This window comes from Oncorhynchus mykiss, chromosome 14 (assembly GCF_057628025.1).
Source record: "Oncorhynchus mykiss isolate SJ-2025 chromosome 14, ASM5762802v1, whole genome shotgun sequence".
Taxonomy (NCBI): domain Eukaryota; kingdom Metazoa; phylum Chordata; class Actinopteri; order Salmoniformes; family Salmonidae; genus Oncorhynchus; species Oncorhynchus mykiss.
The window spans coordinates 5,221,094-5,243,597 of record NC_143035.1 but is presented as its reverse complement, the minus strand read 5'-3'; the positions used below and the strand labels follow the sequence as shown (position 1 = coordinate 5,243,597).

At 44.9% G+C, this 22,504-nt stretch overlaps 1 protein-coding gene across 4 annotated transcripts; it reads left to right on the top strand.

The window, feature by feature from the left end:
- The first annotated feature begins 237 nt into the window (after positions 1-237).
- On the top strand, positions 238-21,953 carry LOC110488592 (C-terminal-binding protein 1). Of its 4 annotated transcripts, none has more exons than XM_036942719.2 (11): positions 238-554; positions 1,971-2,011; positions 4,395-4,561; positions 9,870-10,024; positions 11,019-11,163; positions 11,300-11,506; positions 12,536-12,750; positions 16,071-16,201; positions 17,226-17,353; positions 17,734-17,854; positions 18,056-21,953. In XM_036942719.2, exons 3-11 carry the CDS (start codon positions 4,504-4,506, stop codon positions 18,222-18,224), a joined length of 1,329 nt encoding a protein of 442 aa, XP_036798614.1. In that variant the 5' UTR covers positions 238-554; positions 1,971-2,011; positions 4,395-4,503; the 3' UTR covers positions 18,225-21,953. The 4 variants fall into 4 exon arrangements, with proteins under 4 accessions (XP_036798614.1, XP_036798616.1, XP_036798615.1 ...); XM_036942721.2 differs by having other exon boundaries at positions 17,734-17,875; XM_036942720.2 differs by lacking the exons at positions 238-554; positions 1,971-2,011; positions 4,395-4,561 and adding an exon at positions 7,406-7,557.
- The last annotated feature ends 551 nt before the right edge of the window (positions 21,954-22,504 follow it).

Below are 22,504 nucleotides of genomic sequence, written 5' to 3'. Positions count from 1 at the left end.
GCGACCACAGAACAACTGATCGACTGGGTCGTGTCTCTGGCAACCGAACGACCGACCAGAGGGCTTGGGTAGCAACCTTAAATTTGTGTCGGGTCAAGATCTTGTGGAATGATGAAATAGTATGAATAAAAAAATATAAATCATTTATTTGAATATGTTGGTAACCCATTGTATAAAAGTGATTAATGCCCTCGAAGCAGGGTCAAATGTGTCAACTCCTCTTGCTGCAAAAAAAATAATTTGTCCATAGTTTTCAGGCCTTGTGTCAGGTTTTCAAAGGTCATTGGATATACATTTTAGCTGGACCTGGCAACCCTGATTTGGGTGCACTGTTTGACCACGGCCGTGGAAGTTGAGGGCGCTCTGCCTTCCCCTCCTACCAATGCCTCGCACTCTGCCTGTCCGTCACACGTTGTGTACACTGGTACGGCGGGAGGCCTGACCCCCCACGAACCGGCGACTTCCTCTTTTTCAGATTTCATGGCGATCGGGAGAGAGGGAAGACCACCGAAGCACGCACACTGTCTCAATCCAACCGAAATACAATTATTTAGGTAAATAATTCGCCGCTCGTGCATTACTCAGTTACCGGGGTAGCGAATGATGCACGACTAACGTGCACGTTGGGGATATCCACGTTTACTCCGTGATCTTTCGTTTCTGAATTTCAGATATTCACATTGTAGCGCAATTCGCTAATAACGAATCGGATGAAATGGGCTCCAACAGTACGCGTCTCCCACACATCGTAACGTTAGGCTAGCAAGCAAGCAAGCAAGCTAACTTGCGATGCTAACTATCCAACGGTAGTTTGATATGTTTGTTAAAAAATAACGTTAAACTAGCCGCCGTCAGGTCGAACTTTTCGTGTATTTTTGGGATGCTTAACATGCGTTTTGTTTAATCCAAATATGGTTCCGATAATAAGTAACGATGTGTTTTATCTGGCACGGTTAACTGACCAACTAACCTTAGCTAATGTTAGCTTACTGGCTATCTAGCTAGCCAGATGCGATAAACGGTCGCTATTAGTAGCCATACAGTTAATTTAATTGCTAATGTTAACTAGCTAGCTATCATGGCGGCTTCTGCAGAGTTTTGAAACTTGTAGCTAGCTGTTTGATAGTGAAATGTACTTTATCAGCCATATGTTGTAATGGGTTGAGCTCGCAAACAACTGTATTGGATACTTTGTATCAACCGTGCTCTTGTTAAATTATTAACTGCCATTGTTTCCATAACCCAGTCACTGTTGATTTACATTGTGATGGGTTTCAAGTTTGGAATGCATAACGTTAATCATCGCTACTTTTAGCATTTATACGTTTTGGAACGTTATCCCAACCTCTCAAATTATGTGATTCTATCTAAGTGTCATAGTTAGAGGTTTGAATGGCTATTTTTAATTAGGGAAAGTTAGGCTGGCTAATTCTTCCTCACATTATGCCAGTGTACGTCATCAAATGGTAGCCAACTAGTGTTAACTGTTCTCTCTTAAGTTGGAGTCCAGTTTGTAAGCATAACTTGTACACATTATAATATGGCAGACACCCCTGTCCAAAATGTTAGACACTAGTCTTCATCTAACAGTGATCAAGGCCTAACTACTGTTCCACAAGCACTTTTTGTTATAAGGCCTTTTGTCATTCTGCCAAAGTACTCCATGTTTAGCACTCACCTTTTTAAATGGGTTTGGCCTAGAAGTGACTGACGTTATTGTTATGAGTGGGCCCTGGGCATGTGAGAGGTGGGTCGGTAGTTATGAGAATACATCGTATATAATCACACACTATTTCTTCTTTATATTGGGTCGTTTGGAGGATGATTTGGGTCACAGTCAACTTCTAATTTGTGTCTTGAGATGAAAAAGTTGAAGAACCCCTGTCAGTTATCTAATCAATGTGTTTGTGTGAGAGAGCGAGTGAAGAAGACCCTCGGATAATAAGACTATATATTTTTTTGCTTGACAGTGAGATCTAAGCAGACAGACACTGAACGGATTCTCCTGCTGGTAAGTCAGCCACTCCTCCATATGGTTACTAGTCTTTCCATTTAGAAAAATGGAAAGTGCACCATCTCTGTCCCTCTGGTTTAGGTCATTTATCTCACACCATTGGATAGGTGAAAGCAAGGGTTATCAACTACAGTGCCTTGCGAAAGTATTCGGCCCCCTTGAACTTTGCAACCTTTTGCCACATTTCAGGCTTCAAACATAAAGATATAAAACTGTATTTTTTTTGTGAAGAAACAACAACAAGTGGGACACAATCATGAAGTGGAACGACATTTATTGGATATTTCAAACTTTTTTAACAAATCAAAAACTGAAATTGGGCGTGCAAAATTATTCAGCCCCCTTAAGTTAATACTTTGTAGCACCACCTTTTGCTGCGATTACAGCTGTAAGTCGCTTGGGGTATGTCTCTATCAGTTTTGCACATCGAGAGACTGACATTTTTTCCCATTCCTCCTTGCAAAACAGCTCGAGCTCAGTGAGGTTGGATGGAGAGCATTTGTGAACAGCAGTTTTCAGTTCTTTCCACAGATTCTCGATTGGATTCAGGTCTGGACTTTGACTTGGCCATTCTAACACCTGGATATGTTTATTTTTGAACCATTCCATTGCAGATTTTGCTTTATGTTTTGGATCATTGTCTTGTTGGAAGACAAATCTCGGTCCCAGTCTCAGGTCTTTTGCAGACTCCATCAGGTTTTCTTCCAGAAAGGTCCTGTATTTGGCTCCATCCATCTTCCCACCAATTTTAACCATCTTCCCTGTCCCTGCTGAAGAAAAGCTGGCCCAAACCATGATGCTGCCACCACCATGTTTGACAGTGTGGATGGTGTGTGTTCAGCTGTGTTGCTTTTACGCCAAACATAACGTTTTGCATTGTTGCCAAAAAGTTCAATTTTGGTTTCATCTGACCAGAGCACCTTCTTCCACATGTTTGGTGTGTCTCCCAGGTGGCTTGTGGCAAACTTTAAACTACACTTTTTATGGATATCTTTAAGAAATGGCTTTCTTCCCACTCTTCCATAAAGGCCAGATTTGTGCAATATACAACTGATTGTTGTCCTATGGACAGAGTCTCCCACCTCAGCTGTAGATCTCTGCAGTTCATCCAGAGTGATCATGGGCCTCTTGGCTGCATCTCTGATCAGTCTTCTCCTTGTATGAGCTGAAAGTTTAGAGGGACGGCCAGGTCTTGGTAGATTTGCAGTGGTCTGATACTCCTTCCACTTCAATATTATCGCTTGCACAGTGCTCCTTGGGATGTTTAAAGCTTGGGAAATCTTTTTGTATCCAAATCCGGCTTTAAACTTCTTCACAACAGTATCTCGGACCTGCCTGGTGTGTTCCTTGTTCTTCATGATGCTCTCTGCGCTTTTAACGGACCTCTGAGACTATCACAGTGCAGGTGCATTTATACGGAGACTTGATTACACACAGGTGGATTGTATTTATCATCATTAGTCATTTAGGTCAACATTGGATCATTCAGAGATCCTCACTGAACTTCTGGAGAGAGTTTGCTGCACTGAAAGTAAAGGGGCTGAATAATTTTGCACGCCCAATTTTTCAGTTTTTGATTTGTTAAAAAGGTTTGAAATATCCAATAAATGTCGTTCCACTTCATGATTGTGTCCCACTTGTTGTTGATTCTTCACAAAAAAATACAGTTTTATATCTTTATGTTTGAAGCCTGAAATGTGGCAAAAGGTCGCAAAGTTCAAGGGGGCCGAATACTTTCGCAAGGCACTGTACATGGCTTTCACCAGTCAAGTCAGAGTACGTATAATCTTTAGGGAGATGAGAATGGATGCATTGTCAAAGTACTGAAACAGGCCCTAGGTTTAAATTTACCACAGAGAAAGCAGAAGTCAGAATACACACTCACCAATACCACACTACATGGGTAAGTGTTTATTTGGGTGTAAGTTCCGATTTTAGTTTGATGCAATATTGTACAATGCAAGTGTAACAACTTGGGTTGCTTATTTTGTACCAATAAAGTTTGAGAGAATTTGGGAGGGAGAGAGAAGACGCACTTTTTTTGTGTGTAAGAACATAGGATTATAATTTGTTTAGTAGACGCCTAAACCTTAGTGCCCTTTGTTATTGTAACATCTTAAGGCTGCTAAACTTGAAACCACATTTGCATCAACTAACCTCTGAAGATCCTGCAGCAGTAACGGCACCCTACACTAACTGTGATAGTGTGGTTTTTCCCTCTCTCAAATTGTCAAACTTTATTTGTACGAAATAAGCAATCCATATTGCAGAAGCAGTACAACAGAAATGACTAATAAAACCTTTCACGTTCTACCCGGTCACAACTCTGTCTCTCTTGCGCTCTCTCCCCCTGTCAATTGCTATATCTCTCTCTGTGCAGGTGTTGCTCAGTGGGCAGTAGTGGTTTCTAGTGCTGGTGTTCTGTTGAAAGGGCTCCTTAGCGCTCTGTGCTGTTGTCTTGCTGTGTCCTGGGTTAGGACTGCCAGCCTATGGCTCTAATGGACAAACACAAAGTAAAGCGACAAAGACTTGACCGCATTTGTGAGGGTAAGGAGCCATGTTTTGCGACACACTCAAACACGCGCACACAGACACTGACCTCATACAGACACGCACGCACTCACACACTGACCATACACAGACTGCGCATCTTACATCTTGTATTTTTCTATAATAGGCATTTGAATATTAAGATTTCACAATTCATTTTATCAGGTTATAGGCATATGGTAATGAGTATTCTCACATGATATTCTCACACCTCCATCACAAATTCATAATACAAAATGGTTTCTACTGGTCTGATTTGGTGTATCAGAACATCCTCCAGAGAGGATGTGCAGTTTTCTTCAAATTGATTGAATGTGTGATTATCACATGCCTACGTCTATAATATTTTGCACTTCCAGTGCATTCGGAATGTACCACTTGTCTTTTCACATTTGTTACATTACACCCGTATTCTAAAATTGATGGGGGAAAAATTCCCCTCATCAATCTACACACAATACCCCATAATGACAACGTGAAAACAGGTTTTTTGAAAATTGTGCAAATGTATTAAAAATTAAAAACAGAAACCTTATTTACTTAAGTATTCAGACCCTTTGCTATGAGACTTGAAATTGAGCTCAGGTGCACCCTGTTTCAATTGATTATCCTTGAGATGTTTCTATAACTTGATTGGAGTCCACCTGTGGTTAATTAAATTGATTGAACATGATTTGGAAAGGTACACACCTGTCTATATAAGGTCCCACAGTTGACAATGCATGTCAGAGCAAAAACCAAGCCATGAGATTGAACGATTGTGTCGAGGCTCAGATCTGTGGAAGGGTACCATTCTGCAGCATTGAACGTTCCCAGGAACAGTTGTCTCCATCATCCTTAAATGGAACAAGTTTGGAACCACCAAGACGCTTCCTGTAGCTGGCCGCCCGGCCAAGCTGCGCAGTCGGAGGAGAAGGGCCCTATGGTCACTCTAACAGAGCTCCAGAGTTCCTCTGTGGAGATGTGAGAACCTTCCAGAAGGACAATCATCTCTGCAGCACTCCACAAATCAGGCATTTTTTAAGGGGGTAAAAAGGCACATGGCAGCCCGCTTGGAGTTTGCCAAAAGGCACCTAAAGGACTCTCACACCATGAGAAACAAGATTCTATGGTCTGAAATCAAGATAGAACTATTTGGCCTGAATGCCAAACGTCACAAAGATGGACGGAGCAAAGTACAGAGAGATCCTTGATGAAAACATTCTCCAGAGCGCTCAGGACCTCAGACTTGGGCGAAGGTTCACCTTCCAACAGGACAACGACCCTAAGCACACAGTCAAGACAACGCAGGAATGGCTTCGGGACAAGTCTCTGAATAAATGTCCTTGAGTGGCCCAGCCAGAGCCTGACTTGAACCCGGTCGAACATATCTGGAGAGACCTGAAAATAGCTGTGTAGCGATGCTCCCCATCCAACCTGACAGCTTGAGAGGATCTGCAGAGTAGAATGGGAGTGGGCTTGTAGCGTCATACCCAAGAAGACTCAAGGCTGTAATCGCTGCCAAAGGTGCTTCAACAAAGTACAGAGTAAAGGGTCTGAATACTTTTGTAAGTATATATATATATTTTTTTTGCTTTGCTTTGTCATTATGTGGTACTGTGTTTAGATTGACGAGGGGAGAAAACCATTCAATCCATTTTAGAATGAGGCTCTAACGTAACAAAATGTGGAAAAAGTGAAGGGGTCTGAATACTTTCTGAATGCACTGTACATCAGCTGCTGATATGGAATATATTTTATTAACGATCAGTCTATTAGTTTGTGGAGTGGCAGATGGGATATAGGGCTGGGAATTATTACATTGCTTTGGTGGCGATACGATATGTATTGCGACACTCACTGTTATATATGTTTTGTGATTCAGTGTTCCAAACATATTGCTCACCATATGTCTGCTGCAGAGAGAGGAGAGAGCATGAGAATTAGTTTTCATTAGTCATGGAAATAAAAGTGCTGAAAATAAATTTGTCTCCCTATTTCAAAAGATGCAGAACAAGCTATTAAGGAAAAAATACTGGAGTTTTGGTGCCGGTACAGCCAACTAGCTCAAAAATAATATTGCAATATTGTGAAAATATAGTCCAAAAATAATATCCTGAGATGTAACTGTATTGATCCTCCCCCCATCATTAGTAGAATAGTGTAGTGATGGCTTGGGGATAGTCAGAGAGAGCGCAAAATGCCCTTATCTCACTTCCTGTTTCTGTCTGTGGGGATTTCAAGAGGGGTTAGTGGGTGGCCAAGCTGGTGTGCCTGAGCTATGAGCCGTGAGAAAGAATGTCAAGGCAAGGTACAAATGATGAGGATGACTGAGTACATGACAGGCTAGGATAATAGACCAGTTAGATTACAACATGATCAGTGTTTTTTGTGTGTTTTTTTTACAACGACTGAAATTAACTGAAACGGTAGAATGGTATCGCTTTGGCCTAGATGTAAAACAAATAAATTGGTATTGCAAGTCATGCCAAGCCTCAATTTGTAGTGTATACAAATGTCATAAAAAGGTAATGAAATCATATAAAATATCTTATTAAATTCTGGACATATAAGACAAAATTCTGGTCTGTACTACCCCAGTCCGAACTAAATAAATTGGTGTGAAATGCAGCCCTTGGGTGATGTTGAGATAAAATGGAGGGAGTTGTCTGGGAGAGTCAGGTCCCCTGAGATGAGTGAGAGGAGCAGGGTGAGGGGTCGCGGCCGTGGCTACAGGGAAACGGGCCAGCTGTCTCTTTAAAAAACAACAACAGCCAAACCAGACCTAGCCACTGCCTGGCTATGCTAATGAGGTTAGTGCTGGTTGGCTGGCCCTCAATGGAGCTGTCCGTGATTGGAGCCGGACCGTGGGGGAGGGGCTGGGTGTGGATGACAGCAGGGACCTAGCCAGCCGAGAACAGTCTGACAGAACTAGAGAGAGAAAAGAAAGAACGATAGAGGGAGAGAGCGAGGCGAGAGAGAGGAAGACAGGCTGGCAAACTTCATAATGCAAGGTTAGGCGCTGTGTGTGTGTGTCGTTAAATGTGTTTGTGAAGGAGAGCTTGAAGATGGAAGGGGGTGATATGGGCTTGGGTGTGGTGTTGCCGACGAGTGTGTGTGTCGTTTCCTTTTTGCTCAGCGTGTCCTTGTAGTGAATTGAGCAACTGTGTGTGTGTGTGTGTACGGCGCCTGCGTGTATGTGTGTTATTGTGTGTCTGGCTGGATGTTGGGTGGAGTAGTGCTGCATTATCATCCTACCCTGCCCCTCCCCCTCTCCCTGCTCTCTCTCTCACACTCCTTAAACCAAGGGAAAGAGAAAGGAGGAGGAGGAAGGGAAAGGAAAGGAGGGAGGGAGAATGAATGAAGCGCTGAATGAATTGCATTGTGTGCGCGGCCATGCTTGTGCTCCATAAGCCTTGTACGCAAGCGTCCTTTACTCTAAATATTTGTGTGTTTGCGCTTCTGAGGCTGCCTTTTGTTAACCAGTAATTGTGAATCCATTGTGATCTCTGGCATGTGGAGATTAAGATAAAGGAAAATGCTTTGTTATTTTTTTTAATGAGATGCAGATTCACTTTCTTAAGCTTTCTCGGCTAGGCCCATTTGGGAAATGCTTTGACGTCACAGGAAGCGTCCACAAATATTTGTCTTCCACCGCCTGCCTGCCACCAGTTCCTATCCTACTCCCCCCTCTCTTTCTCCCTCCCCCACACTCCCACTATGACACAGGACATAGTGTTTGTGCATGTGGATGTCTGTCTGTGTGTCTGTCCCTGCATGCGTCCTGCCCTCTGTCCATGTGAATGTTCCAGCGAGACACATGCACCCCCCCCCCTTCTTGTCCCTCTCCCCCACCCCAGACCATACACCTGTCACGCAGAGACTGTGTGTGTGCTTCTGGTCTAGGGGCCAGTGGTGTGGTCTGGTGTGTGTTACGTGTGTGTGTGTGTGAGAGAAGGGCAGTGCGTTCCGATTCAGAAGGCCAGTTCATGATTAGTTCAGTGTGAAGGAGAGGCAGAGCGCTAAGACACACACACACGAATATGTCTTATGATGATGGTATCAGTGGTGATGTTAGCTTTTGTTCCAGTTGGCCACATTTCTCTAGTGACCTTTGGCACAGATGTTAGCCTTGTGCTTTGTCTCGCATTCTGCCACTTGGTGCTCAGTGATGATTGAGGATTTCGATGCAGACGCAGGACCACGGTGGACAAATGTAGCCATGTATCAGTGGCGTGTGTTTACGGATGTGTGTACAGAACGTGTGTGTGTGTTTGGGGGGGCACCAGAGGAGGGAATTTAGGTCATGACTCAGACTCTCTCTCTACCCCCTCCCCCCTTCTTCCCTGCACCCCGCATCTCAACCCCTCTACTGCCCCTCCCCCAACCGTCACACTCGACCTCCCCTGGCACTGCAGCCAGCTACAGTGTAGCTCCACAAGCGTTTTCATCCTCCACTCTGGCTGGAGTCAGCGATGTGGGTGGTGTATCATTCAGTGTGTCTTACATGTGTCGTCATAGCATGTGCTTCTGATTTCCGGGTTGCATGTATTGACGTTGTAGGTTCGTGATTGTGTTGGACCCCCCCCCCCGTCTCTTTGTCATCTCAGATGTGCTCTCTGCAGCAGCAGATCCAGTTACATATTACCATTGCGTAACCATCACACGCAGCCACTGATCCCTCAGGGTGCCAGTGTTGACAAGGCCCTGGCTGTTTGTGGGGACGGAGAAGAGAGCATCATTGGACTCGCTTTGGTAGTAGTAATCATGTTAGTGGTCACTGGTCAGACTCACTATTCGGGTTGAGCCTGCTCTGGCCCCAGCACTGATGATGCCAGTGGCTATTGTCATGCCTGGTCAAGTTCAGAGGGACTTTAATGGTGTGCACGTGTGTGTTGTAATGGTCAAGGCAATGGTGCGTGTAGAAGGTTTAGGGCAGTGATTCATTTTGCCCTGGTCCAGAGACTCCAGAAACATTGTTGATTCACTAACCTCAGTGAACAGTCCCATCTGGGAAAACATGGTGAGCTGTATGCGGTGTTTTTGACTTTATCACACATCCCCAAAGGAAGCCATTTTGTCTGGGCGAACGATCAACTCAAAATGGACTGTAAACGTCAGATGAACACTTATAGTTTGCTGGTTATAATATGGACATTAAATAAATAGAAAATAATCCACAACCATTAGTGTGTCAAGCACCATGCTCCAACCTAGCCAGCCATTGGAACCAAAGCAGCACATACGATTTTAGAATGCAACTAATTTAGTGACCTTTCATAATGCCAAATCATGTCTTAACTGTCTCCCTCTCCCCTGTGTGCAGGCATCCGCCCCCCCATCCTGAACGGGCCCATGCACCCTCGGCCCCTGGTGGCCCTGCTGGACGGGCGTGACTGCACCATAGAGATGCCCATCCTCAAGGACGTGGCCACTGTGGCCTTCTGTGATGCCCAGTCCACCCAGGAGATACACGAGAAGGTAGAGTGAGACACACACACTTTAGGAACACCTGCTCCTTCCATGACAGACTGACCAGGTGAATCCAGGTGAAAGCTATGATCCCTTATTGATGTAACCTGTTAGACACTTCAGTCAGTGTAGATGAAGGGGAGGGGACATGTTAAAGAAGGATTTTTAAGCCTTGAGACATGGATTGTGTGTGCCATTCAGAGAGTGTATGGGCAAGACAAACAATTTTTAAAAGACTGCCTTTGAACGGGATATGGTAGTAGGTGTCAGGAGCACCGGTTTTAGTCTGTCAAGAACTGTAACGGTGCTGGGTTTTTCACACTCAACAGTTTCCTGTGTAAATCGAGAATAGTCCACCACCCAAAAGACATCCAGCTAACTTGACACAACTGTGGGAAGCATTGGAGTTAACATGGGCCAACATCCCTGTGGAACACCTTCGACACCTTGTAGTGTCCATGCCCCAACAAATCGAGGCTTTTCTGAGGGCAAAAGAGGGTGCAACTCAATATTAGGAAGATGCTCCTAATGTTTTGTACACTCAGTGTTTATAAGGCAACATACACTGTCTGGTTGTAAGCTTCCTGTTAATTTGGCTATAAGTGGCACTTCCTGATTTGTAAAATATTTAAAAGTTATTCAGGACTACCTCCTGACTGCCAGCCATATGTTTATTTTTGTATTTATGATACTGTCTAACCAGCAGTCTGTGTGTGTGTATTAACCCTGTAGGTGCTGAACGAGGCTGTATTGCCAACTGTATAACGGTGTCTGTGTGTTAACCCTGTAGGTGCTGAACGAGGCTGTATTGCCAACTGTATAACGGTGTCTGTGTGTTAACCCTGTAGGTGCTGAACGAGGCTGTATTGCCAACTGTATAACGGTGTCTGTGTATTAACCCTGTATTGCCAACTGTATAACGGTGTCTGTGTGTTAACCCTGTAGGTGCTGAACGAGGCTGTATTGCCAACTGTATAACGGTGTCTGTGTATTAACCCCGTAGGTGCTGAACGAGGCAGTGGGGGCTCTGCTCTACCACACCATCACCCTCTCCAGAGACGACCTGGATAAGTTCAAAGGCCTCCGAGTCATTGTCAGGATCGGCAGTGGCTTCGACAACGTCGACATCAAAGCTGCAGCTGAGCTGGGTGAGTCATGCCCGAATACACACACACGCAGTATGCCGATGAACAGGTACACACACACACACACACACACACACTCCTCTCTTTCCTTCATCTCACCATCTCCCTCTCTCCCCACCTCCCCATCTCTCCCCCCCAGGCATCGCAGTGTGTAACGTACCAGCGTGCTCGGTGGAGGAGACGGCCGACACGTCCATGTGTCTGATCCTGAACCTGTACCGCCGCGTCACCTGGATGCATCAGGCCCTGAGGGAGGGCACCAGGGCCTCCAGCGTGGAGCAGATCAGGGAGGTGGCCGGGGGAGCTGCCCGCATCCGGGGGGAGACGCTGGGCATCATCGGCCTGGGTGAGTGGGGGTCATCTGGGCTAGGGTAGGGAGGTTGATGGAGTTACTGGGTAGTGGAGAAGGGGGCTGATTTTAGAGCAGCTGATTTTTTAAATATTTTATTTACCTTTTATTTAACTAGGCATGTCAGTTAACCTGTAGTGACGCCCAGCCCGTGAACGGGACCGTTATCATCATCTGACACTAATTAGCATAACGCAACGGACATAAATCTTCCTAGAAAATATTCCTATTCATGAAAATCACAAGTGAAATATATTGAGCCACAGCTTAGCCTTTTGTTAATCACCCTGTCGTCTCAGATTTTCTAAATATGCTTTACAGCCAACGCTAGACAAGAATTTGTGTAAGTTTATCATAGCCTAGCATAGCATTATGCCTTGCTAGCAGCAGGCAAACTTGTCACGGAAATCAGAAAAGCAATAAAATTAAATCGTTTACCTTTGATGAACTTCGTATGTTTTCACTCACGAGATTCCCAGGTAGCAGCCAAAGTAAATTTTTTCCCAAAAGATTATTTTTGTAGGCGAAATAGCTCCATTTGTTCTTCACGTTTGGCTGAGAAATCGCCCGGAAATTGCAGTCACGAAAACGGCGAAAAATATTCAAAATTAGCTCCATAATATCGACAGAAACATGGCAAACGTTGTTTATAATCAATCCTCAAGGTGTTTTTCAAATATCTATTCGATATTCTATTCGAAAATACTTCCCCCTAACACCAAGAGGTTATTAAGAACAAATTCTTATTTTCAATGACGGCCTAGGAACAGTGAGTTAACTGCCTTGTTCAGGGGCAGAACGACAGATTTGTACCTTGTCAGCTTGTGGATTTGAACTTGCAACCTTTCGGTTACTAGTCCAACTCTCTAACCACTAGGCTACCCTGACTAGTGGCCCCTAGTCTGGCCTGTTTTCAAATGACAATTGGGGCTACGAGAGGCCCTGGAATTGCTTTGGGTGGATGGCTATGTGCCCCACAATGGATATACAAACACTAGTTACCCCTGTGCGTTCCTCTCTCTGCAGGTCGTGTGGGCCAGGCGGTGGCTCTGCGGGCCAAGGCGTTTGGTTTCGGGGTGATCTTCTACGACCCCTACCTACCTGACGGAGTGGAGCGCTCCCTGGGCCTGCAGAGGATGACTACGCTCCAAGACCTGCTCATCCACTCTGACTGTGTCTCTCTACACTGCAGCCTCAATGAACACAACCACCACCTCATCAACGACTTCACCATCAAACAGGTACACGATGTCATAAACACACATCGTACACACACATTTTATGTATGTTTTAGGGCTGTCAAACGATTTAAATAATCACAATTCATCTAAATGTTTTAATTTGCTGAAATTTGTCCCTTAAGAAAAAATAACCCTATTAAAAAGCAGTTTGTTGAGTTACAGGCGTACTATGCTTTTATTGTAAGGTACGGAAACACAATCTGTATAAGAAATAAAATACTCACAATGTTTAAATTAGTTACGTAATATTTTTTATTGTAATTTCAGAAAATGTCATTAATATATCCGAAGTAATAGTGGAATGATAGTGTTTCACAATATTTTTTCCCTCCAAAAAATTGATTGGGCCCACACAAAATTGCATTCTATTGGTGCAGCCTTCTTATTGGTCAACAGAAGACGGGGACTGGCTCTTGTTGTTAAATTGCCTGAGCCGCATGCTAACCGAATCCGTTAGTGAGCGATACTTTATACAAATCGTTCAGCCCCAGTCAATTTGACAAGAGATTTGCCGGGCCCAAAAATGCTACATGTAGCTCTTTTAAATATACTTACTCCCTCTTATTAATGTTCTTGACGTTTTAACACTTGCGAACACGCACACACATACACACACACACAAACAAACAGTTAAGGCATTCTCAATTAGTGTTCTCCCTATTTCTGATTTGGATGGTTAAGTACAGGAAAACAGAACTGAATCTATGGACACAAGGAGCATTTTACACCTGTTCAACAATGATATGAATTCCACAGAAGACAATAGCTCAGCCAGGTCTGAGTTCATGTAATAACAGCTATTAGATGTAACCTAGGCTACTTCAACATGAGCTAGTCACAAGCTGGTTCTACAAAAATTGAGATTATTTGATTAAATCTTTTGACCTGAGAAATGCAAGAAAAACAGTACCTGAATGGATGTCCTGTTCTGGTTTAAAACCATTGTGGGTAGTTAGCTATGTCAAGAGGCATTCAACCATGACATTGTAAACATTATTTTGGTTAGCTAGCGAACTTTAGTATAACTTGCGAGCTATTTTTGTCCAAAATATGTTTTTGCTGTTATCTAAAGAAACACCTGAGAATGTGTGTATGGTTGAGCTTTTTTTTCCTTCAAAATTGTGGCTCAAAGCTGCACGCAAAGTGGATGTTTTAAGGGTGTTTTCACATATTAGTCCTCTTTTAAAATAAGTGGTGTCAGTCCTGTTTAAAGTGAACAAAAGAAATCTAAAGAACTCAGTTCTCTTTGTCTTCACACTGCTTTTGAATGAGGACTCAACTCTTTTGCCAGTTCACTTCGCCTTTTTTGAGGTCCGAGTCCTCTTTGCATTCGCATTTCAATTTTTTGTTAGAAAGGAACCAAAGATATTTGTCCAACATTCACTCAATGCACTCTAGTAAAAGTACAGGACAAGCCATTCCATCAGAATGTGCAATCGGACAGCTAGATATACCTACTTAAATTTTGGAAGTTAACAGATTGCATTTTGGTAAAAGGATGAGACATAATAATTGTCATCAGAATTAACATGTAAATATTATTGGTAACAGATTAACTACCAGTAAATTAATTGCCGATTTAAATAATGCTGTAGGCTACTGACCCTTCAACAGCTAGAATGGATTTTGTACCCATGTTGTGATTCTCACCAAATATGTTGCCGTTTCACACTATTCAAACCCCACATTCGAATAAACAGTTTATGAACCTCTCTTAGCCTGTAGGTCAACATATTGCAAACAGAGAATCTGAACATCGCGTCAGTACAAAACTCCACACACACATTTTAGAATTTCTCTGTGTCCTTGACAATCGCTAATCAGCACACATTTATTTATGTGAACCGGCACATCCTCTTCTCTCTCCAATGTGAAGGGGTTATTGCAGGGGAAACAGTGTTCCAGTAGTCCAGTGTGTGGTGCGGTAAAAATTACAATGTGAATGGGTTATTGCAGGGGAAACAGTGTTCCAGTAGTCCAGTGTGTGGTGCGGTAAAAACTACAATGTGAAGGGGTTATTGCAGAGGAAACAGTGTTCCAGTAGTCCAGTGTGTGGTGCGGTAAAAATTACAATGTGAATGGGTTATTGCAGGGGAAACAGTGTTCCAGTAGTCCAGTGTGTGGTGCGGTAAAAACTACAATGTGAAGGGGTTATTGCAGGGGAAACAGTGTTCCAGTAGTCCAGTGTGTGGTGCGGTAAAAATTACAATGTGAATGGGTTATTGCAGGGGAAACAGTGTTCCAGTAGTCCAGTGTGTGGTGCAGTAAAAATTACAAGCAAATCCGGGGAGCTTTGTGTTCACCTTGTCCCAAAAAAAAAGAAGGGGGAACAAGACTTCCGAATTCAAGCGAACCATACTTAAACCACCTCTCGAGATGGTCTCAGTTCGGTTTGCTTAGGGCGCTCTTCTGAGGGCTCTAAGTTCCTATGGAGTCTTCACACTCCACTGTGTTCCTTTTGGAGTCTTCGCACTCCACTGTGTTCCTTTTGGAGTCTTCGCACTCCACTGTGTTCCTTTTGGAGTCTTCACACTCCACTGTGTTCCTTTTGGAGTCTTCGCACTCCACTGTGTTCCTTTTGGAGTCTTCGCACTCCACTGTGTTCCTTTTGGAGTCTTCGCACTCCACTGTGTTCCTTTTGGAGTCTTCACACTCCACTGTGTTCCTTTTGGAGTCTTCGCACTCCACTGTGTTCCTTTTGGAGTCTTCGCACTCCACTGTGTTCCTTTTGGAGTCTTCGCACTCCACTGTGTTCCTTTTGGAGTCTTCGCACTCCACTGTGTTCCTTTTGGAGTCTTCGCACTCCACTGTGTTCCTTTTGGAGTCTTCGCACTCCACTGTGTTCCTTTTGGAGTCTTCGCACTCCACTGTGTTCCTTTTGGAGTCTTCGCACTCCACTGTGTTCTTTTAGGAGTCTTCGCACGCCACAAAAAAATTAGGGGAACCGCACTGAATTCACAAAAATTGTCTGAAGGGACCAAGTGTGAAAACACCCTAAGAGACAGACGGTGCCACAATAACAGCAGCTGCAACATAGTGCAGGGTCCGTGCGGAATAGGGTCTGTGTGGAAACACGTGCGCTTGAAAGGGGTCCGTGCGGTGAAAAATCTAACACCTTATTAACTCGTTAACAGCCCTAGTATGTTTGTAAATTCACGTTCTTACATGCATGTACAGGTAACTTCCAAAATAATGGAAACAATTGACTAAATGAGGGATACAAAGTATATTAAAAGCAGGTGCTTCCACATAGGTGTGGTTCCTGAGTTAATTACGGGAGTGAGTGTGTGTATAAAGTTAACCCTGTGTTTTGTGTGTAGATGCGCCAGGGAGCGTTCCTGGTGAACTCTGCGCGGGGAGGGCTGGTGGATGAGAAGGCTCTGGCTCAGGCCCTGAAGGAAGGACGGATACGAGGAGCTGCACTAGACGTCCACGAGACAGAGCCCTTCAGGTACACACACACACACTGGACGTTCAGTCGTTCACGAGACAGAGCCCTTCAGGTACACACACACACACACACTGGACATTCAGTCGTCCACGACACAGAGCCCTTCAGGTACACACACACACACACACACACTGGACGTTCAGTCGTTCACGAGACAGAGCCCTTCAGGTATACACACACACACACACACACACACACTGGACGTTCAGTCGTCCACGAGACAGAGCCCTTCAGGTACACACACACTGGACGTTCAGTCGTCCACGAGACAGAGCCCTTCAGGTATACACACACACACACACACACACACACTGGACGTTCAGTCGTCCACGAGACAGAGCCCTTCAGGTACACACACACTGGACGTTCAGTCGTCCACGACACAGAGCCCTTCAGGTACACACACACACACACACACACACTGGACGTTCAGTCGTCCACGAGACAGAGCCCTTCAGGTACACACACACACTGGACGTTCAGTCGTCCACGAGACAGAGCCCTTCAGGTACATACACACACTGGACGTTCAGTCGTCTACGAGACAGAGCCCTTCAGGTACACACACACACACACACTGGACATTCAGTCTTTCACGACACAGAGCCCTTCAGGTACACACACACACACACACACACTGGACGTTCAGTCGTTCATGACACAGAGCCCTTCAGGCACACACACACTGGACTTTCACGAGACAGAGCCTTTCAGGTACACACACACTGGACGTTCATGAGACAGAGCCCTTCAGGTACACACACACACTGGACTTTCACGAGACAGAGCCCTTCCGGTACACACACACACACTGGACTTTCACAAGACAGAGCCCTTCAGGTACACACTCAGACACACACACACACACACACACTGGGCGTTCAGTCACCCACGAGACTGAGCCCTTCTGACACACACAGCCCTCTGAAGGATCCTAGCCTGATTTCGAACCCCACAAGTCTGTTTGACCGTGCAACCCCCCCCCTCTCTCTTTCCCCCTCTAACCCTCTCTCTGTTGTTGTAGTTTCTCCCAGGGCCCTCTGAAGGATGCTCCCAACCTCATCTGTACCCCCCACACGTCCTGGTACAGTGAGCAGGCCTCCATCGAGGCCAGAGAGGAGGCTGCCAGGGAGGTGCGCCGTGCCATCACTGGTAAGACCCCTAACACTCCGCCTCAGCTAGTTAACACCGCCTGGGCTTCCATCGCCAACCTAACTTTGTATTATTAGTTATTACGTAGTGATGAATTGATTATTTCAGTGGCTTTATGTAGCTTGAGTATGGCTGCATCTTTTGAGGTTCTAGAGTGGGCTGGTGTTATATCTTACCGACACTCTTGTTTTTTTTGCACACAAAGAAAAATGCACATCAATATTGTGAGAGTTTAAAATGGTAAAAAATATATATATATATACAAATAGCTGCATGTGCAGGAGACACCCTGAGTGGCCCGAAAATGGTATCCTGGTTATTAAAACAGAGATTGGGGGATTTACACGCTAAGCCCTTTTCCCCTGTCTGTCCTCTGTTAGGGCGTATCCCAGACAGTCTGAAGAACTGTGTGAATAAGGAATATCTGATGGCAGCGTCCCAGTGGCCCAGTATGGAGGCTGCAACAGTCCACCCTGAACTCAACGGAGGCGGTGCATACAGGTGAGACCCTCAGCGGTTAAGGTGAGCACGGGAGGACAACCAAGTCAGGAAGTGTATCGTGATTATGATAATTATACTTCATTTTATGCAAAATACGATGTCTGTTCTTCACAGTAGATTTGGTTGTTGATGAATGTGCTGCAATGTTGTTCCCTCCTGAACAAGGCCCTGATACGCTCTCTCGCTCTCTCTACGCGTCAGGTTTCCTGTGGGTCTGATCAGCGTAGCAGCAGGGGGTATGACGGGGGCGGGAGCAGGGGTAGAGGCCCTGGCTCACGCCATCGCCCCTGTGTCCCACCCCCCCCACACCTCATCGCCAGGGCAACCCAGCAAGGCAGAGGCAGACAGAGACATCCCCTCTGACCAATAGCACCCCAACATTCCTCCGTCACCCCTGGAAACCAACAACCCCACCCTCTCCTCCCACCATCGTCATCAACACCAACCCTCCTCTCCGACCTCAGGCAGATTGACACTGGGGTTCCGGTTTGATCCGGTTCAATCTGGATCTGTTCAAGCGCCGGTCCTTCAGAACACAGTACCAGCCCAGGAGTGACCTGCCGTCCACAAAATCCCCCTCCTCCGTAACCCTTCCTCGGACCCACTCAACCCCCCCATGGACCCCTATCTCCCCTCTATCCATATTCCCCCACAACAACAAACCTTCAGCAATAACTCTCTTCTCAAGTATTCAATTGGATTGGTATTTTCATATTTTTTTTTATTCTTTTGAGGAAAAACTAAACATTTAGTTATTGTTTTGAGTAGCATTTCTCCAGCTAAGCTGGACCGAGAGTCTAGCTGTTATGATCCGTGAGAGAGGCGTGAAGGGTTGGCCCAGCGTACGTTAGTGGCTTTCTGATGTTACTGCAATCCTTTCTCTTACGCCTCTCTCTCTCTCTCTCTCTCTCTCTCTCTCTCTCTCTCTCTCTCTGTCTTTGTCTCTCTCTCTCTCTCTCACATATTTTAGAAAATGTGTACAAAAGTAAGACACACAACACATCAGGCTTCTATTGTCCCGATAATTCCTAGCCTGATCTTAGATCTCTATCTAGCTAGCTTTAGCCAAGTCAGCTAAAGCACATACAGATCTGGGACCAGGCTACCTGATTCCTTGTCTGTTGGCTAGTGTAGGGATGAATAATGTCAGTGAAGAGCTGAAACCTTAGCAAAGCGTGTTACGTATCCTCTGCCGCTACAGGGCTGTGTTAAACCCTGTGAGTCCTGTCTCTTCTCCTCAAGATGGTGAACCCTCTCCTTTGGCAGGCGACAATTCTCTTTCCTGCTTTTAAATCCCCTTTTGGTGGTCTTAACAGCCGAGCTCCTTTTGTTCCAGCGCCAGTCAATTCCTGTTGAAAGGTCAGATGGATGGCGTCCTATGTTGTGCTCTGTGTCGTCACTCAACAGGCCCTTGCCCACGACGTGGTCTTATACACAACAGTTATGTGAAATGTTTATTCTGTAAAGGCTGTCCCCTGAACTGGTGTGTAGCTTCAAGATCACGTGAGAACAGTTTCATATCAGTAGGATTGTGGTCCCCCCCCCCCAAAAAAAAAATGTCAAACTACTGTTCAAGGGCCTTTTTGTTTCTCAGAGGCACTTAGCACCAAGTACACACGGACACACACAGCGAGCTTGCAACATTGTTAGCAGTGGGCAGCAAAGGTCAGCTGTGTAGGACCGAGGTTTGGCCAGCAGGGGGTACCACTGCCATCTGAATGCTCAGTCTGCAGGCTGTGCTCAGAGAGAGGGGCAGTGATTTGGCTGCAGCGCTGAGCTGCGTGTAACCAGCCTGACAGCTACCCCTGGGTTTTCTTAACGCGTCCACACGAAGCAGTCAGCCGCAGGGAAACGGAAGTACAACTCTTTTGCCGTGACGTCATTAATTACCTGCTGACTTCCAAAGACAACCAGGACGGGTGACAAGGCAAGGACTCGCTGTCTTTCTCTCTCTCTCTCTCCCAGACCTCTCCGATCTTTTATCGCAGTCCATCCACCCAACCTCTCTCTCTCTCTCTCTCTCTCCCCATCCAGCCCTTGAAGAACTCTGCTCTCCACTAGTGCTTTATCAGCAAGTGTGGATCCACCCATCCCTTTAAGAATGGGCAGTGTAGCCAGCGAGTTGATTCAACCATCCCTTTAAGAAGGCGGAGATTCACCGTTCCCGTTAAGGCCAAAGGGAGAGTGTGTGGAGTCTTGATTCTTACATGATCGTCGTGGCTTTTCAAAGGCGACCGTGTTGTCTGCATGTGGACCCCCCCCCCATTGGTTGTATTGACAAGTCGTTGTCTTTCTGAAAGAGTAGTTCTTAACGCCGTCGTCTCTCGTTGTTTCAAGGGAATACCTTTTTATAGTACCTCAGTAACAGATATTGAATGTACGTTCAAGCCCTTTTCTTTTTTGTACAGCTTTTGTAGAGACCACTTTGCTATTCCTGACCAGAAGGGTTGTGAAAATTGTAACAATGACGATGATAAATAAGAACCCCACTCAATAACCGAATTGACCAAACAACTTTTTAGGATTTGTCTGCAGTTGTTTTTTCTTTCCCCCCCCCACTGTCAAAAATCTCAGGCACCGAGACCAGTTACTTATCTCTCATCTTCACCTTAAATGTTATACTTCATTTGTTTCTCTGTGAAAAAAAAATGAGCACAATGCTTTCCCGTGATTCTCCATTTCGACATCATATTCCAGTTGATCAGACAAGCTTCTTCGACCTCCCGTTCTACAGCACAATGGTACTTGGATTCAAATTCAAAAAGTGTCAGCATGATCCGTTTTTATTTTCTAGAATGTAGAACTGTATGCCTTTCTACTCTCCCTAATGTCATGCTGCTCTAGCTATTGTGCATGTGAGGTATTTTTGGAGGGCAAACGCTATTGGCCTAAAGATTGTCATCTTGTTGTCCACCCTTTGCTCCCCAGTGCTTAACCCTTAACCCAAGTTGCCATTTTGTGGTGGTCAGTAACCAGTGATGTACAGTTTTTTTCCCCCTTCCTACCAGAGTCTATGAGGACATGGACATGAGGACATTATAGGCTCCTGTGTCATGTGATGAGTATATATTTTTTTAAATATCCCCCATAGTTTGAATTATGAGCTTAAATAGTGACCTTAAATTGCCATTGATGATATTGGTGACATTTTTTGGTTGTTTTCAGTTCATCAATGTGTTCAAATCCATTATTTTTTTTTTTGACTCTTCAGTTGTAATCGCGCTCACTTTGTGTTCTACATGTTGTACTGACACATTTCAGGAACAAACGTTTGAGTTTTGTTGTTGTCTTAGCCGCCCTACTGTATTTAGCCTCTCCCTGTATAGTAGCTGTAGAGTTGCCATGGAAACACTCACTGCCTTAAACACAGTTGACCACAGTAGGTGGGGTAGGAGAGACACACAGTCAGACGGAACCCCGCTAACAACTCACACCGTAAGGACGTTATTCAATCAAACACTGGTGACAAGGTTTCCCGGATAAGTCAACAATAACATGCTCTCCACAGAGCTAAAAAGGGTATTTGATTTGACATGCAGTTGAGTGTCGGTAAGTTTCACACTGCAAATGTTTTGTTGAGTACATCAATCAAAATATGCATTCTCTCAGTCCAGAAAGAACATTTCTGGGTTAACCGGGTGAGCCATTTTGATTGAATTTCCCCATACATGTAGCTGAGTAGGTCACTGTCAGTGCTACAGACTGAAGGAAAGTCCATCTGATATTTCACTCTGGGGTGTGAGAATGTTTCCCCTGCTCCGGCGCTCTGAAAGTCTTTCATGGCCAGCCCCGAGTCTCAGGGGGCAACAGCGGACACTGATGTGGTCTGTCAGACCAGCTGAAAAGGATGGATAGAATTGGTCACTTTTCTCTCTCAGGGTTGAAATGCACACATGTCCTCCCGCAGCCTCTTCCTCTCCTTGTCTGTTCTGTGTTCCGCGCTCCTCAGAATGTTGGGCAGTCTCCTGACTTCCAGAAGGCCCTCACCATTCTCTCCCTTCATTTGTACACCGTGAGTTCTTGTTTGGTTTTACCTTCTGTTCTTTGGCACTGACATCTAACCTTCATCTAGCAATGAATGAATAAATGTTTTAAATGAGCTGTGTGTAATGTTGAAATTTGGGAAATGTATTTTTACAACATGTGAACATGAGTTTTTATTTTTTTGGGGTGGGGGGGGGGTGTCTTTCACTCATCCTTTGTCGTGAATTCATTGATTTACTGTCACCAGACTCCTGTAACGTCTCCTGTAACTAGGCTCTTAAGCTTTGTTTTTGTTTTGTTTACTTTTTGTATTAGAAACAATCATGTTTGTGATGGTAATTTCCGATGGTAAACTCCACACCGTATTTTAATAAAATCCAAAAAATTTACCCTTTGCTTTCTCGCCCTGCTTTCTTCTGTGTTCTCGCTCTGTGTGAAACATATGTCTATGTCAAACCTTTAACTCATTTGACTGACCGTTGCTCTCGTGTGTGTGTGTGTGTGCGTGTGTGTGTGTGTGCGTGCACAATTTTCATGTGTGCATTGTGCAAGTTTTGCTATATAGCAGTGTTGATCCAGGTGTGCTGCCTGCCGCCTTCTTCTCCTGTTTATAAAGTCCAGCCCTTGGGATATAGGAGCAAGTTTTACAAACTTCTAGCTCCCTAA

What these genes read in the sequence shown, in the direction of transcription:
- LOC110488592 (XM_036942719.2), top strand. Translation starts at nt 4,504, where the DNA reads ATGGCTCTAATGGACAAACACAAAGTAAAGCGACAAAGACTTGACCGC. An exon ending in GCTGGGCATCATCGGCCTGG is followed by an intron (nt 11,507 to 12,535) that starts GTGAGTGGGGGT and finishes CTCTCTCTGCAG; the next exon opens with GTCGTGTGGGCCAGGCGGTG. An exon ending in CACGAGACAGAGCCCTTCAG is followed by an intron (nt 16,202 to 17,225) that starts GTACACACACAC and finishes CTGTTGTTGTAG; the next exon opens with TTTCTCCCAGGGCCCTCTGA.